The sequence below is a fragment of the Echinops telfairi genome, unplaced genomic scaffold (genome assembly GCF_000313985.2).
Source record: "Echinops telfairi isolate 266 unplaced genomic scaffold, ASM31398v2 ScPeMD7_70;HRSCAF=299, whole genome shotgun sequence".
NCBI classification, from domain to species: Eukaryota; Metazoa; Chordata; class Mammalia; order Afrosoricida; family Tenrecidae; genus Echinops; species Echinops telfairi.
Genome location: NW_022103968.1, coordinates 66,691 through 84,685, shown reverse-complemented (window position 1 = coordinate 84,685; position 17,995 = coordinate 66,691). Strand labels below are relative to the sequence as shown.

At 42.7% G+C, this 17,995-nt stretch overlaps 1 protein-coding gene across 1 annotated transcript; it reads left to right on the top strand.

Moving 5' to 3' along the window:
* The first annotated feature begins 12,730 nt into the window (after window positions 1–12,730).
* Window positions 12,731–13,678, top strand: LOC101646104 (olfactory receptor 13A1-like). Its single transcript, XM_004714417.1, has one exon. The coding sequence runs from the start codon at window positions 12,731–12,733 to the stop codon at window positions 13,676–13,678; it is 948 nt and encodes a 315-aa protein (XP_004714474.1).
* Window positions 13,679–17,995: the final 4,317 nt, after the last annotated feature.

Sequence of the window (17,995 nt, the reverse complement as noted above, 5' to 3'; positions counted from 1 at the left end):
TCAGACTTCTTTTTGTCACCCAATAAGGAACACTAAAGGAACACAATTGGAGTCACCCAGGAGGCCTAAACTGCCATGTTGACGTGGTATAAATCAAAGAGCACAGAATTCTCAGAGGGGAGGGGGAGGGGGAGAGAGATAGACAGAGAGAGAGAGAGAGAGAGAGAGAGAGAATACTGCCAATAAAAGTATAACCACTTAGATGGTTATGTGGCTATGTGGACAAACAATAGGTTCACATTTTGCTGTTTTTTCAATAAAGGTTTCCATTCTTTTGCTGCAATACTTTTTTACTCATGCCCATGTATCTCAATATAGCTATTTGAACCAAAGAACAAACAAGGAACCCACTGCCGTAGAGTCAATCCCAACACATAGTGACCCTCAACAGGACAAAGGAGAGCTGCCATTAGAATTTATGAGACTAAATATTTTCAGGAATAGACAGCCTCCTCTTTCTTCTGTGGAGCAGCTGGTAAGTCTGACATGCCAACCTTGAGTGTGGCAGCCCACTGGCTAACCCACTGCATAATAAGGAATCCTTAGAGAAACCTGAAGTGAAAAATGTTATGTATAAAAGAACAAAAATGAAAATGACAATGCATTTAATATCATACTTTAAATATGCCAGATGATTATAGAATGGTATCTTTGATTTGAAGAAAGAAAAAAATTGTCACAGTAGAATTTTATAGCCATTTGATTATTATACTGTCATAATTTAAGAAAATACACCGATTCTGGAAAACGTGCTCTATAGTAATTGCAGGGTGAAGGGTAAGGGTGTATGTAACATAACCCTCAAATTATTTTAAAAATAGATTGTGAATCAAGAACAAAAATAGATTGTATGTACGTTCAAGTACATACAGATGAGCATGTGCGTTTGCATATCTTACTACATACTTTAGGAGGGAATAATAAGAATTCTGTCAGGCATCTTCCAGGAAAGAAAAGCACTAAGAGCCTTCTTTGCCTATTTGACGCAGTTAGCATTGCCTTGACATGCAGACAAAACATTGTAAAGAAAGGAAACAACAGACCAACGTCCTCAAAAAAATGTTACCAAATTAGATCCAATAATGTGCAGAGGATGACATGTCATGTCAGGTGGGATTATTCTATTAATTCAAGGATAATTCAATGTTTTTTCATCAAGCTGTATAATTCACAATATCATCAATTTTTAAATACAACACGATTATCTCATTCTGTTTGGAAAGAGTTTGGCATTTTATTGCCTCGTGACTCATTAATTCTACTCCCCAAAGCAAAATAAAAGCAGACCATGTACCAACAACAATTCAAAGACTGGATAAAAATGCTTAGAGCATCATTCATAATAGCTCAAAATTAGAAACAAATCAATGTTTGCCAATATGTAAATGGTTTTGAAAAATAGTGAAAATTTGTAAATGGCTTTGAAAAATCATGAAAACTCATACAATGAAAGGCTACTTGGTAATAAAATTGAAAAATTTCTAATACATAAAATATAGATAAATCTCATAGACATTGTTTAATCAAACAAAAAAGTGAGCACAAGAGAGTACAACATGTATCATTCCTTCTGCCTTAAATCCCAGAGGGAGAGAAGCCAGGATGAGGTTTCAGGAATACGACTTGTGGTACTGTGGCCGGGAGAGAGCAAGGCAGGGAAGTGAAACTGGCAGCAAGAGGACATAGAGGACCCTCTGGAGTGATGAGGCTATTCTCTCTCTGTCGTAAGGGAGGTGGTGGTGGCACCAGTGACTATCACCACCATAATTTGTAAAATTCAATGTTAACTCTTTCTCATCAAGGTAACTATCCCACCACCAGGTGGATGAACCCAGTGGCAGCAACAGTGGGCTTAGCATAGGAACATTGTGAGGGTGGTGCTGGGCCAGGCAGTATTTCATCCCGCTGTGCAGATTGCCGCTGAGTCAAAAATAACCTGATGGCACCTCACCACAAGAGCATCTCTCTTTAAAGTGAATTTAAAAGGGAAGAAAGTTGAATGATACATGTTTGATCAAAACATGTCATTTATTGAAGAAAGTTATAGAATTTGGAGTAACATTCAGAAGGGTAAACTATGAAAATTTGATGTATAGATTTTCAAAAATTGAAAGTCAAATGGGAGTGTTCTGTATCACTTATCATTACAAGGGAACTATAATGAATTCTGCAAGCTCAAATGTAGGGGGAGTTACTAATCGCATACATGGATTAAAAAATGATCTTGGGATACACCCACAGGATTCGGTACAAGTTTCATGTGAGATGTGATTAGTAGAACACCAGTGAAAACAGAATAGACTCCCTTGACTTGGCTGGAAAGGTAGTGGAAGCTTCCACGCAGGAATGTTTGAAATCACCATGGTGATGCATCCAAGACAATCACCAGGGAAGATGTGCTAGAGGGAGGGTCTTCAGAGATGCGCCCCTCCTGATCTTGCATTCTGAAGCTGGAACTGCTGACTCTCTTCAACACCCAATTTGCAGACAGCATTGGTCAGGCACCCAAGGGCCTCAGTTAATTGCTCCCAAACATGTTCTCTGAGAGCTTGCCTCCCCAGGGTCCCCAGGGCTTGGAAACAGGAGGTTTACTTGAAGGCCAGTGAAACTCAGCCCACACACTGTCACGGGGAGACCTGCTGGTGACACAGGAAAGAGCTTGTGGTCACTCAGTGGAGCTTCCCTCACAGACGTCCACTGGACACAAAGGTGAGCGAGAGTCCTCCTGCTTCCCAGAGTTCAGGCTGCCATTGGGGCCACAGGACACTGACTTCACAGTCAACGTGAAGTTGAGAACATGCTTATATGGCAGCATATCCCGAACAAATGAACACTCCACGTGCTATGAGCCAGGAGTGACCACTGATAAGGGAAGGGGAGGGGAGGGTTGTTTTCTCCACCAGTGAGCTTACTCAAAGCTGTATTCTTATGTTTTGTTCATAGCCTGGGTTTCTTGCTTGTCCTCCTGGTCAATAGCTGTGCTCATCAGATGTGACCCTTGGAGCCTTGCCACATGGCATCTTCTAATACATCTTCCCAAGTATTTGCCTTCAATTTATCCCCACTGTCATTCCAACAAGCCTGAGTGGAAGGGCTCATTACCTTTCCAGGAAATTCCAGTGAGCAGACTTGGTCTCATTGGTGTTCTACTGAATTAACCTTGAATTCTGCCTGCTCCTGACCCTTAGCTGACCCATCTGTGAAGTGGGATGAACAAGAGAGTGGGTAGATGACTCCTCATGGGGCCATTGCCTGCAAAGGGAACTCAAGCAATATTTCTCTCCCTTCTATCCGCTCCAAAGAAAGTTGCTGATAAGAACAACTGCCAAGCTCAGACAAAGGAGAAGGGGTGCAGAATGGGTGCAGGTGGAAGACCCTGACTTAGGGAGCGTTAAGGGCACCTGGAATGCTTTTCCAGAGAGGCAGGGGGCTGAGCGAATCTATGTTCTTCCGTTCACGCTCTTCGGCTACAGCCACACTGGCCTTTGCACTGGTTTCTCCCGGGGAATGCCACCACTGGACATGTTCAAGGGCGATTCCTCCCAAATGCATCTTCCCTGCATCTGGGCAAGCTTGATAACTGGAACTTGCACTATGTTTACAGTTTCTAAGGCAAATTTCCATGAAAGAATGAATCTTCTGTGAACATTTATAAATGTTTTGACAATATTTATATTTCATTACTTGTTGCGATGCAGGGCAATTCCATAACCCCCACATATTCTTACCTGGCCCTCCCCACTAAGGCCCTCCCCAGGTCCCCAGACTCAAACACAGATCAGACTTTTGTGGTTATGTACTACTTTATCTGTTCTAAAACTCCACTTATATGAAATTATTATATTCTCTTACGTGTCAGCTTATTTTGCATGCCTTATGGTTTAAGTTTTGATGTTATTTTGTGTGTCAGCATTTTAGTCCTTCCATACCTATATTCTGTTTTTTAACTATGTTTTCTTGTTGATGAATATTAGGATTGCTTACAAATTTGGGTGACTATAAAGAAAGCTTCCATGAATACGGTCAATCAAGACTTCTTGAGGATACATATCTTTATTTCTATTTGCTAAATTCCAGTAACGAAGCTATTGAGTCACAGGGATGCTATTTCTAATTCACATCAAATGTTTCCTTTGTAAGAAAGGATCTTCCAAAGTGGCTGTGCCGTTTTCTCTCATTCCCAAAACACATGGCTCGAACTGCTCCATCTCTTCACTGACGTTTGGTCTAAATCTAAACTTCAACCATTGGGGGCTAGAGGTTTATGTCGTGGTTTTAAACACTACTTTTCTGATAAGCATGTCAGTGGGAATTCTTAAGTGGCACCAGTCATTCCCAGGGGGTGTTAGAGTCGTAGGTCTCACTTGCAAAGTGGCTGGTGGCTTGGAACAGCTACTTCACAGTTTATTTCCCACCACACAACCAAGTGCACAGGCAGGGTTCCTTTTGGGTGAACCAAAGTGGTGATTTTCTGAAGATGTGGCCACCAAACAAAAGTGTGGTGGAGAAAGATGATGGTGCCCAACTATCAGAAAGCATAGCATTTGTGGTCTTAGAGGCTTGTCTTACACAAGCAGCTATCTTAACGAGACGTCAGCTTCGTCCACATGAAAGAAGCATACCAGCCTGTGTGATCCAAGAATTCTAAATAATAAAAACTAAATCCAGAGAAGGGAACGATATTAGAGCTTGAATTTTGAACACCTGGTCTGCGGAGGGCTATGGATGACAGTGAATGGTCAAATCCATCTGTAGGGTTCCCCATGAGGACTAAGTCTCAGGAAAAAAAAACCTGACTATGGACCAGGGATGGGAAAGGCCTGGTTATCAGACAGAATATATTTTAGGTGGATTCTTGCCATTTTAGTTAGGTCAAAATGTGACACCTTGCCATTTTATCTCTCTCTTGATCCAGTACCTATTTGTTCCAGTTCTTAGTATTTTCCTTGTGTCTTGAGGTTTTTCTGTTTCATCTGTTGTTTGGCCTCTGTTGGTGTTTTGTTTTGATTTCACATGCTATTCTGTGTATGAAACCTATATAGGTAGATAAACCCATACAGACAGCCATTGGATTAATATTTTCAAAGGAGCATAGCAGGGGAGGTGGGTGGGCAGTGGAGAACTAGCTCCACTGAGTACAAGAAAGAAGAAATACCCTGGAATTGACAGCGGTGGTGGCTGCCCAACTATGATGAATGTGATTAAACTATTGAAATGTATGATATGTGAATTGTATGTTGGTGAATAAATTCACTAATTAATTTTTTTAAGTTGTAATTTTGATGAAGGCTGATTTATAAAAGAACTGTCAGTGCTATTTGCTAACAGAGGTATATCTAAAACATGGTCCCTGCCCTGGACATCTCTGGAAATCTTCTATTTAACAGCCTAGTTTCCATCAACAACTGTGAGAACACAGCTATGGAAAACAAATAACTTTTTATTTGAAGGCTTGTGGTCAGATCAGACTGTGAGCTTGCTCTTTTGAGTATAGAAAGATAAGAAACTGAAAAAATATACTTTGAGCATATCATAGACCAATTTTCATCATTAAAAGCAAGGAAGATGCAACAAGGAAGATTAGTATTCTCCCACGCTCACACACATCCAATTGTTTCAATATAAGTTATTGAAAGTACTTCTCTTTTGTCATTACATTTTTTCATATGTTCATCAAAGTAAAAATCGTCAGACAATATTCTGTTCTCATTAATTGTCTAGTCTTATGAAAAAACAAAAGTGTTCCAAAAAATAAATCACTTGCTTTATGTAAATCCTGCCCGAAGGTAATTTCTTTGTTCATGGCCATTTTGACAATGTTAGATCCACTGTATGTCTGTAGAAATTTTAGAATCAAATTGTTTACTTTTGTTATTTTAAAAAAGATTCTTAAGGAATTATAATTAAAATTGTGTTTAATCCAAAGAGTTATAAGGGGAAATTTAACATTTTAATAATGTTGTCTTCTTATTCATGAACATTGTATACCTATTTATTTGCCTTCCGGTGTTTCTTTAAAAATTAATTTATTAGGAACCCTTACAGATATTATAACAATACATAGTTCCATTAGATCAAGCATGGTTGTACAATTGCTACCACCATCATTCTCAAAACCTTTTTTTTCTTCTTGAACTCTTTGATATCAGCTCTCTTTTATCTCCTCCTTCCTCCACCCTACCACCCCCATGATTGACTCCTGTTTCTATCTCTCAGCAATGTTTTGAAAATTTCAATTAGAGATATTGCATACTTTGTTAAATTTATGTGTTTAATTTTAATGCTCCCTTTGTGTGGATTTCCAATTTTCATTGTTTTGGTGCTAGTATGGCCAAATACAATTGATTTTTAGAAATGACCTTGTATCCTGCAACTTTGGTAATTTATCTTATTTTTTTCCTAATACTTGTTTTGTCAATTCTTTAGGATTCATTTCATAAACAACCGTATTCTCTCCAAACAGAGAGGATTTAGTTTCACCAGCAAGGAGCAGTCACCAGACTATGACTTAATCGATAGGTTGGACTCCATCGTTACAGACTCACAAACGGTCAATCTGACGTAGACTCTAGTGCCACTGACCACCCCTTCTCAACTTGACACCTTTACACAACTCTTCAACCATACAAAATCTTTAAACAAAGACAATTTTTAAAAATCGTGTTTTCATCTAAAAGGTTACAACTAAAATGTGTGCAACCAAATATGCTCCAACCTCATTTCAATATTATATTCCATAAGTGAGCAAAACAAAAATATTCTATGCCTAACAATTGAAGTTTTGTGAACATCCACAACTGAATCCTTTAATCCTATCAACATCTTCCACTCATGAATTTGTTAACCAGCCACTTCATGCCTTTATCTCCCCCCATTTTGGGTATCCAATTTCCACACTGCCCATTTCTATCAACCAAGTGCTTTGAGTAGGCAAGCATGCTATCTGATGTGAAGAATCTTCATTCCAGTTGGAACCCTGTGTCTGAATCCATAAGCAAAGTCAAATCTAGAGCAGGTAATCCATCAAGTCAGCAAGTAATGTGCACAGGGACAAACATGTTGCTTCCCATCCGATTGGATTCTGGTCAACTCAGTCCTAGCCATTCCAAACTAGGTCACTGGGTGCAGTAGCAAGTTAGAGAGTTCTCCACATGATTCCCCCCACTTCAGATCACCAGCCTGTGCACAAATTCTCAGCAACCCTACCCCCCTCAGGCGAGGTCATCTCATAGGCTCAGGTACTACACAACTCTTTAAATGTTGCAGCAGCCTGCCTGCTCTGTCTCTCCACTAGTCCCTATGAACTAGGTCTACAAGTGTCAGTGGCCAGACTCAACCAGTCTCTCCATTGCTACTCCATTGTTCCATCACTTCCATTCAACATATGAATTCAGGTGGTCCCCTAGCAAGCACTTCATGCTGCCCAAAGGCTCCCTTTAACTTTCAGTCCTGGAAGTGGTGGGGGAGGGGAGGGAGTCTCTGATGGAACAAATTGTTCCAGCCTAGGCACATGCACAGTCAAACTGCTTGTTCAAGATTCAAAAAGCCAAAGTCACCCCCACTTTTCCCCCCTAGTCTCCCAACAGTTCTAGTTGTATGTCTTTTCAAATGCAAATGTCCTGGCACTCGAGGCACTGGGTGGGGCTTACCTATACTTTATCTTCTCTTCAAACAAATAAACAAACAAGTCTTTCCAGGCAGGCAATTCCTAATAGTGTTTTTAAAATATCTGATTTAATGGCTGAAGGCAGTGGGCTTGCAAGCTCTCTCTAAAAATAATTTCTATCACATTATGTCAATAGAAATTGTTGTTCTTGTGAGGTGCCATTGATTCAGTTGTGACCCATAGTGATCATCTGTACAACAGAATGAAACACTGCCCTGCTCTGAGCCATCCTTACAATTGTTCCCATGCTTGAGCCCACTGTTGCAGCCAATGTGTCAATCCATCCTGTTGAGGACCATCCTCTTTTCCACTGCCCCTCGACTTTACCGAGCATGATATCCTTTTCCAAGGACTGATCATTCCTGACATGTCCAAAGTATGTAAGACATAGTGTCACCATCTTTTTCTCTAAGGAGCACTCTGGCTGTACTTCTTCCAAAATGGATTTGTTTGTCCTTTTAGCAGTCTAGGGTACTTTCAATATTTGTCACCAACACCGCAGTTCAAACACATCAATTCTTCTTTTTTCACATGCAAGGGAGGCAACAGCACATACCAAGGCTTTCATCAGTCATGCCTTAGCCTTCAAAGTAACTGCCTTGCATTTCAATACGCTAAAGAAGTCTTATACAGCAGATTTTCTCAAGTCAACGCATCTTTTAAGCTATAGGCTGCGGCCATGAGCTTTGATTGTGGATACAAGCCAGATGAAATCCTCGTCTTGAATATTTTCTGTTTGCTGCCATGATGTTACCTGTTAGTTCAGTTCTAAGGATTTTCGTTTTCCCTACATTGAGTTGTAATCCATACTGAAGGCTGCAAGCTTTGATCACAATCAGGAAGTGCTTCAAGCCTTCCTCTCTTTCAGCATGGAAGGGTGTGTCATCTGCATATTTAAGGTAGTTAATAACCCTTTCTCCAAACCGGATGCCCCATTTTTCCTCATATGCTCCCACTTCTCTGATTATTTGCTCAGCACACAGATTGAATAAATATGATGAGAGGATACAACCCTGACGCACATCTTTCCTGATTTTAAACAAGCAGTATTCTTTTATTCTGTTCACAAAACTGCCTCTTGATTCAAGAACCAGTTCAACATGAGCACAGGGAAGTGTCCTGGGATTCCTGTTCTCTCAAGGCTATCAGTAGTTTGTATGACCTGCACAGTCAAACGCCTTGGCATAGTTAATGAAACATAGTAAACATGTTTCTGGTAATCTCTGCTTCCAGCAAAGCTCCATCTGACACTGGCAATGGTATCCGTTGTTCCATGTCCTCTTCTGGATCTTTCTGGAACCTCTGGCAGCTCCCTGTTAATGTACTGCTGCAATCATTGTTGTAGGATTTTCAGCAAAATTTTGCTAGCTTGTGCGATTAATGAGATTTTCCTATAATTTTAGCATTCTGACGGGCCACATTTCTTTGGCATGGGTACAAATATGGATTTTTTGAGTCAGTTGGCCAAGTAGTTGTCAGCCCAGTAATCCAAATTTCCGGGCACAGTAAGTGAGTGCTTTGAGAGCTTCACCAGCTTTTTGGAACATTTCAATTCGTAGTCCGTCAATTCTTGGATACTTACTTTTGGCCAATGCTTTCAGTGCAGCTTGAACTTCTTCCTTCAGTACTATTGGTTCTTGCTCATATGCTAGTTCTTGACATGCTTGACTATCATCGGCTAATTTGGGGTGTGTGTGTGTAGTGACTCTGTATTCTTTCCATCTTCTTTGGATGAGTCCTGTATTACTCAGTATTCTGTATATAGAATCTTTCGATATGGCAACTCAAAGTTTGAATTTTTTTCTTGAGTTCTATCAGTTTAAGATAGGCGGAGGGTGTTATTTTCTTTTGTTTTCTAACTAGATTTTTGCACATTTCATTATGATATTTTATTTTATCTTCTCAAGCTACCCTTTGACATTTTTAATTCAGTGTAGACTATAGAAACAAATCCATGGACACACAGATGTTTATTAAAAAGAGATTTATATACAAGATCAATTTGAAAATTGAGAAAACATCCCAGCGCAGTCCAGATCAAGTCAATAAGTCCGATATCAGCCCATACGTCCGATAACAATCTATAAGGTCCTCTTTAGACTCATGAAACACATGCAATGAGGTCGAATGTAGAAGATCACAGGCCAGTGGGTAGAAAGTTTTTGGATCCAGTGGCATTGGAAACATTTCAGCGCTGGCAGGGTTCTCTGCTGGCATCCCCAGCATCCAGGGCCACATCAGGCTGGGTCCATCTGTCTTGTCAGCTGCTATGTCTCCCAGGGTGTGAGCCAAGAGTCTCCCACCTCCAAGGAGGAAATACTGGAATTCCCAGAATCCTTAGGGGAAGGCTATGCCTACACAGAAGCCTCCTTGACTATAACCTGATCGACAGGCTAGACTCCACCCCTACATGCTTAGTCCTTAAATTGACAATTATATAACTACCACAAGCTCTTTGAGTTCGTCATTTCTCCCATTTGCCTCAGGGACTACAAGCCTAAGAGCAGCTTTCAGAGTCTCGGCTGACATCCACTTTGGTCTTTTCTTTTGCTTCTTTTAAAAGACCTTTGCTTTTCACTGAGGATGTCCTTTCACAGCCCATCAGGTATTTAGTCACTAGTGTTCAATGCAGCAAACCTGTTCTTGAAATGTTCTAAAAATTCAGATAGGCTAGACTCAAGGTCATATTTTGACTCTCATTTAAAATTTTTTTTTTCAGTTTTAAGCTGAACTTACATAGGAGCGATGAATGGTCTATTCCACAGTCAACCCTTGGCCTGGTTTAGCTGCTAATTTGAGCTTCTCCATGTTTGTTTTGTTTTATTTTTGCAACAGATATTGTCTGTTTGATTTCTGTGTATTCCAGCTGGAGAAATCCACAGGTATAGGCACTGTGGTGTTGGAAAAAGGTATTTTTTACAAACAACGTTCTATTACACAATCTCCAGCTTTGTTTTTATCAAGTCCATATTTTCCAACTAGCAGTCCTTCCTCTTTGTTTCCAACTTTTGCGTTCCAATAGTCAATAACCATCTATGCATCTCGATTGCATGTTTAATCAATTTCTGACTTAAAATGTTGGTAAAATCTTTGTTTTCTGCATCACTAGTTTTAGCGCTTGGTGCATAAATTTGAAAAATAATTGTATTGATTGGATTTCCTTGAAGGTGGCTAGATATAATCCTATCACGGACAGCATTGTACTTCAATATTGACCTTGAATTGTCCTTTGTGACAATGAATGCAGTGCCATTCCTCTGGATGGTGTCATTGCGAGCATAGTAAGTCAGACGATATTCTGATTCAAAATAGCCAATGCCAGTCAATTTTAGTTCACTAAGGCCCAGGATATTGACCTTTATGCATTCCATTTGACTATTTATGACTTCCAATTTTCCTAGATTCATACTTCATATATTCCAAGTCTCTTATCGGTAGATGCTTGCACCTGTTTCTTTTCCCCTTGAGTGTATGCCATCAGCAAATGAAGACCTGCAAGGCCCCAAGTCCACAAGTTTTACTCCATTCCCATCACCGTGGTCGACTCAACTTTGAGGAAGCAGCCCCTCCTCAGTCACTGAACAATCACGTAGGTAAGAGAAAGCAATATTGTCTTAGTACAGCCAGATCCTAAACACGGTTACTTAAAAACCCCACATTCAAAATCGTCTTAGATGCTCCATTTGTGTTCGTCCAGGTTGACTAGAGAAACAAATCCAGGGACCCTTTCTTTGTTTTTGTTTCTTTTCCTTATTTGATTCTTATTCTTTCCTTCTCTACTTTCCTTTTCTATTTCTTTCCTTCTGTTTCTCTTTTGTTTTCTTCCCTTCTTCATTTCTCCCTCTTTTTTGCTTCTCTCTTTTTTCATTTCTCTTAGGATTTTTCCTTTTCTTTGTAGAGTGGTCTCTTTTTACTTTCACTGTTGTTTTCTCTGGTTTTGCTTGTTGTAATTTCTTTGCTTTTAAGAAAGTCTACCCTTGTTTTTACTTTGTTTTCTTCTTTTTCTACTTAGTTATAAATGCCCTTTTCCTGCTCTTGTTTATTTATTTACTTTAAAAATATATCATTTTTTCCTCTTGTTTGTTTTTTCCCCCTTTATTCCACCCAACTGAAAGGAGCAACCATGTCCATGACTATCCTATTTTCTACAGCCACATCTGCAGGACTAGGTCTGTTATACTCTCCTGTAAGACCTGATCATCAATAGGTAAACAAAAATTCCAGCCCACCTTGCCATCTACTGTGTTATAAGAACACCCAAAATAGAATTGCAGGCACATTCAAGTTCCCTACTACACCCATCTAGAGATAGTCATGACGTGGGTAAAGGCTAGCAAGATACAGTCATCCATTAAATAAAAATATACCACCACAAAAAAGTGTCAGAGAAAGCAGACAATTTTCAGTTCACAAACAGAAACAGGATAGAGTTGCTCAAACAAATGACCAATATTCAAAGTTAGAAGACATTTCTCAGGAAGAGAAAATTTTGGAACTGCCAGATAAGGAATTCAAAACAAGCATGTTTATACTTCTTCATTGGGTTGTGATAGACTTATACAGCTACAGACAAAAATCAAGGAAAACAAGACTAAAAGAATTCAGGAAAATATTACAAGAGAAAAGTGAAAAAATAAAAGAAAGCGTTTTATTTTGTCTGTTTCCCACAAATGATGATATACTGTGGGATTTTAAGGCATTCAGTTCAAAGTGAGTTTTAATTACCTTTGTCATTTCTTTGTTAAAAGGTTTCTGGGGTTTGTAGGTCTTAGCTCCCATGGGAGAATTAATCCCCCTTGGAGAGACAATATTGATTCCATGAACCAGTAATTGAGAATACTTCCTGGCCACTTTAGGGTCCCTATGCCTCTGTATCAATAGGCAAAGAAAGGAATTTTGATATTGAGTAGTGGATCAATCTTGATTGAAAGGGAGAATTTGGGTTGATATTACAGAATGCAGGCAAAGAAGACTATGTCTGGAATGTGATTAGAAGTGACTATTATGTCACCCCTTGTTATAGATCTGTAGGTTTTCTGGCGGGACAGCCAGCCCTCCTGTGTCATGGAGCCTGATGAAACCCCAAAGTCCAACCAGACGCTGGTGACAGAGTTCCTGCTACAGGGGTTCTCAGAGCACCCCCAGCTGCGTCTGCCCCTGCTCGGCTGCTTCCTGGCGCTCTACACTGTGGCTGTCTTGGGCAATGCTCTCATCATCACTGTCGTGGGCTGCAGTGCCAGCCTCCACAGCCCCATGTACTTCTTCCTGTCCAACCTGGCCACCATGGACATCATCTGCACCTCCACCATCCTGCCCAAGGTGCTGGCGGGCCTGGCCACGCAGGAAAACACCATCTCCTACTCAGGCTGCATGTTCCAGCTCTTCTTCCTCGTGTGGTCTGCATCTTCAGAGTTGCTGCTGCTCGCGGTCATGGCCTTCGACCGCTACGTGGCCATCTGCCGTCCACTGCACTATGCCACCATCATGAGCCCACGGGTGTGTGTGGCAATGGCCATGGGTGTCTGGGGCATTTGTGCTGTGAATTCTTCTGTCCACACTGGCCTGATGGCAAGACTGACCTTCTGTGGCCCCAAGATCATCACGCATTTCTTCTGTGAGATCCCACCACTGCTGCTGCTCTCCTGCAGCCCCACGCGAGTGAACAGCATCATGACGGTCGTGGCTGACGCCTTCTATGGCTTCATCAACTTCCTGCTCACGCTGGCCTCCTACGGTCGCATCGTGGCCAGCATCCTGCGTATCCGCTCGGCCGAGGGCAAGCGCCGCGCCTTCTCCACCTGCTCCTCACACCTCATTGTGGTCTGTGTGTACTACACAGCTGTGTTCTATGCCTACATCAGCCCAGCCTCCAGCTACAGCCCTGAGAGGAGCAAAGTGGCTGGAGTGCTGTATACTGCACTGAGCCCCACCCTGAACCCGCTCATCTACACGCTGCGGAATGCTGAGGTCCAACGAGCCCTGGCCAAGCTTCTGCCCTTCTGCCGAAGGTGACCCCAGAGCCCAAGACATTCTCTGTTCATGTCTCCTGCACGTGGATGCCAGACCTGAGCTGTAGGTCCCAGCTGGGTTGCAGATCACAGGTGGCTGGTAAGCTTGGACTTGTGGCAGATACCACACCATACACTGTGCTAAGGCACATAGATGTATGGAGCAGAGCTCCCATGGAGACTGCTCAGTGTGGCCTCTGATCCCTGAAAATACCCACTGGTCCAGTTCTTCCTTAATTGCTTCTGCTTCTTACATCCTCCAAACACTGATCCATGGGTACCTGTACCTCACTGCCCACACCTGCACCTCACTGCCCACACCTGCCCTCAGCACTTCCCTGACCCCCTCCCCTACTCAGTCTGCCTAGCTGAATGTAGCCTTTCCTGAGTCTTCCATCCTGTCTCCCCAGGAGCACAGCCCCCACTCTCCCTCTGCTGTGGGTGCCACCCGACTGTGAGCTCTCAGGGTCTTCTCTCTTCCAGGAAGACTGAGTTCCTTCTGACCCTTCTGACTATGTCAGCCTGTGCTCCAGAGATGATCCGGGGCTCGTAGTCATACCCCTGCCTCAGGTCCCCCACAGTGTGTCTGAGAGTGTGCTGAGGTAGTTATTGGTGCCCTAGTGACTATACCACAAGTGACCAGTCTGAGTATGGGATGCCACAGCCATCCAGCGACTAAAACCCAACTCACTGCCATCAATTCAAGTTTGACTTATGCAACTTAATAGGACAGAGTAGAACTCCCCTTGCCTCAGCTTTCTTTCACTTGGGGTCCAGTAATCATTTCTTCTTCTTCTTCGTCTTCCTCTCCCTCTCCTTCTCCTTCTTCCTCTTCTTCAAACACTGCCCTGATTCAGTATGAGCCCTCACTGGAGGCTAGTTGTTCTTCATGAAAAACTGATTAAGTTCTGTCCCACCCTCTCCTGGGGCATCCCCACCCTCCTTAGCCACTCTGCCCATGTGGCCTGGCCTAGGTGCCCAATACCTAGGAACATGTGCTATAGCATGCAGAATGATTCATACTTCCCAGTCCCCAGGCCACCCAGAAACCTAAACCTTTGCTATTCATTAGTCACATTCAAAGTTCTGGTTTGCTTTTTACCTTATCTCAGGCAGCGCCCTCGGTAGAACTGCCTGTGGACTCTCTCACTGGAGTTTGTAAATGACAGTGAGCCCAGCTTTCATCCCTCTTAGAGTTTTGTTTTGTGTCCCACCACCCAGAGAACCTACCTGACACCTTAGGATTGTGAAGCACATGGGCCACAGACATAATGTTCAGTGTAGGTTTCACACTCTTAAGCACCTTGTGGGCCACTTGTGGGCCACTTGCAGTAGGAAGGGCTGGGCTGTGTGTGTTCCCCCTTGTGAATTTCTGCAAGCTGCCTCAACCACCTGTCCAGACTCGATGTCCAGATCGTCCACTCAGTCCTGGGTTAGAATCAGCATCAAAGTTGGAGAGCCTCCATCAAAGCCAAGCACTGAGTCCAAAGCCTCCTCCCTGCCCCCCCACTCTCTAGAAGCACACCCCACTCAACGGCTCCACTTGTCCTCTGAGTGCTTCGTGACATAGTCCACATGCCCATGTGCCCATCTGCCCCATCTGTAGCTAACACAGCCCCTGGGGGCAGCTGCATCAGTTCTTTCCGGAACTTGCTAAATCACACTTTCACTGCTATTTCAGAAAACCCGGGCTGTCCAGCTTCGAGCTGTCATATCATAGCCATGCACCTCTGAGCCAGGGGAAGGGCTCCGAGGTGGCGAGTTATGCTCAGTATTCTGGGAAAGGGGACAGAGCTGGTGGTGTCCACCGCCGCGTTCTGGAGTGAGAGTGTGCACCAAGTGCCTAGCTCATTTCCCCTCACTCTAAAAAAGACATACGACACAGATGAATCTTGAAAGCATGATGCTGAGTCAAAGAAGAGAAAAGAAAACATATCTGTTTTGTGTGAACCCATCTATATGAAATATCTAGAACAGGCAAGCACATGCAGACAGAAACCAGAGCAGGGGTTCCCGAAGCCTGTGGGGCACAGGAGGAAATACGTGATTGCATCATCAGCACAGTGTTTCTGTTTGAGGTGAAAAGGCTTTGAAAACAAATATTGGTAATGGTTGCACAACATTGTGAATGTGATTCATTCCACTGATTTTTACACCCGAAAAGAGTTAGTATGGCAAAGTTTATGGTATGCGTATTCTACCACATTTAAAAAAAAGATAATGGAAATAAACTATTAAACGTTGACTGGTTATAAATGAGTCACATGACCCAGCGCTCACACAAAAACATATATATAAATGTTTTTAGCAGACCCCCGAAGCGTTTCTAAAACTGGGAACAACCATGTGTCATGCAACAAGCAAACAACAAACCACCTCATCCCACATGCAATGGGGCATTATTCATGATAAACCAGAATGAACTATTATTAAGGCAATGGTGTGATCACCTCAAAGGCGTGCTGATAAGTGAGAGAATCCTGCACCAATAGATTAGACTCTGTCTGATCCCAAGTATGTGGTGTTCCTCAAACTACACTGATGAGGAAGGTCGTGGTTGGCAGGTTATGGTTGGGGGAATTGTGGGACCATAAGCAGTAACTCTGTGGAGTTTTTAAGATGGTGAAACAGATCTCCACAGGGAAAGAGGGACCAGACTTCAACCCAGTTCTCCAAGATGTGAATGCAACATGCCGGCATGGAGTAGGGAAACCAGTGGAGAGGTCGGAGGGGCCGACCCCAATCCCAACTATGTGGGCACCTGCCCCTCCACCCAGAAGAATTTATTTCAGAGGACAGCACTAAAGCTGCAGCTCAGGGAGAGGGACATGTCTGATCAGAGCACATGGGAGCAAATGAAGTGGGAGGAAGAGAGAGTGGAGCACATCCTGTCCCACCAATCCTTGACAATGATATTCCCACTCAGAGCAGCCAACCCACAGAGAAGACCATATGGCTGGCCCCATTATGAGACACAATATCCCTCACTGACCCATAGCCCTACAGGGGACAACACTGGAGAGACAGTGTGGGAATTGCATCCGATCTGATCCCACCACACTGAGGCAAAACACTAAGGGCATGCAACAGAACAGCAAGGGGAGCAGAGCAACGAAGACCCCAGGGAGTATCAAAAATAGATTTGGGGGCCAGGGCTTGGCATTCCATCAGACTCAACTGGAAAACACTTCTAAAGGCCAACAAACAGTCTTTGGACTAACTACAAGCTTTTCTTTTTTGTTGTTGTGTTGGCTTTTTTTGTCATTGGCTTTTGTTGTTGTTATTTTGTTTTCTTTTCTTTTGTTGCTTGGTTTTGCTCTGTCTTGTGCATGTTATTATCTCCGCAGGTCTGTCTAAATAAGATAAGCTGGATGAACAATCTGGAGGAGAAAACAATGGGACCAACAGTTCTGGGGGAACATGGGAGAGGGGGAGGGGGAGGGATAGGAAGTGGTGTTAACAAATCCAGGGACAAAGGAACAACAAGTGCTCCAAATCGGTGGTGAGGAGGGTGTAGGAGGTCTGGTAGTGTGTGATCAAGGTTAATGTAACTGAGGAATTACTGAAACCCAAATGAAGGTTGAGCATGATAGTGGGGCAAGAGGAAAGTAAAGGAAATAGAGGAAAGAACTAGGAGGCAAAGGGCATTTATAGAGGTCTAAATAAATGCATGTACATATTTAAATATATATATGAGGATGGGGAAATAGATTTATGTACATATATTTATAGGTTTAGTATTGAGGTAGCAGGTGGACATTGGGCCTCCACTCAAGTACTCACTTAATGCAAGAGTACTTTCTCTATTAAACTGGCATTCCATGATGCTCACCTTCCCCACACGATCACTGAAGACACAGCAGGTGCATATGCAAATGTGGTGAAGAAAGTTGATGGAGTGGCCGAAGCAACAAAGCCCGCATGGGAGGAGCACACAGCCTGAGTGATCACGAGGTGTCGAAGGGATCAGTTATCAGGCATCTAAGAACAAAAAAATCATATAATTGTGTGCTCACCTCCCCGATACGATCACTGAAGACAAATGGGTGCATAACCAAATGTGGCGAAGAAAGCTGATGGTGCCCGGCTATCAAAAGATATAGTGTCTAGGGTCTTAAAGGCTTGAAGGTAAACAAGTGTCCATCTAGCTCAGAAGCAACAAAGTCCACATGGAAGAAGCACACTTGCCTGTGTGATCACGAGGTGTCGAAGGGATCAGGTATCAGGCATTCAAAGAACAAAAAAATCAAATCATTGTGAATGAGGGCGTGTGAGGAATGGGGATTCATCTGTAGGCAACTGGACACCCCCTTACGGAAGG

Coding starts and splice junctions, on each gene's coding strand:
- LOC101646104 (XM_004714417.1), top strand. CDS start 12,731: ATGGAGCCTGATGAAACCCCAAAGTCCAACCAGACGCTGGTGACAGAG.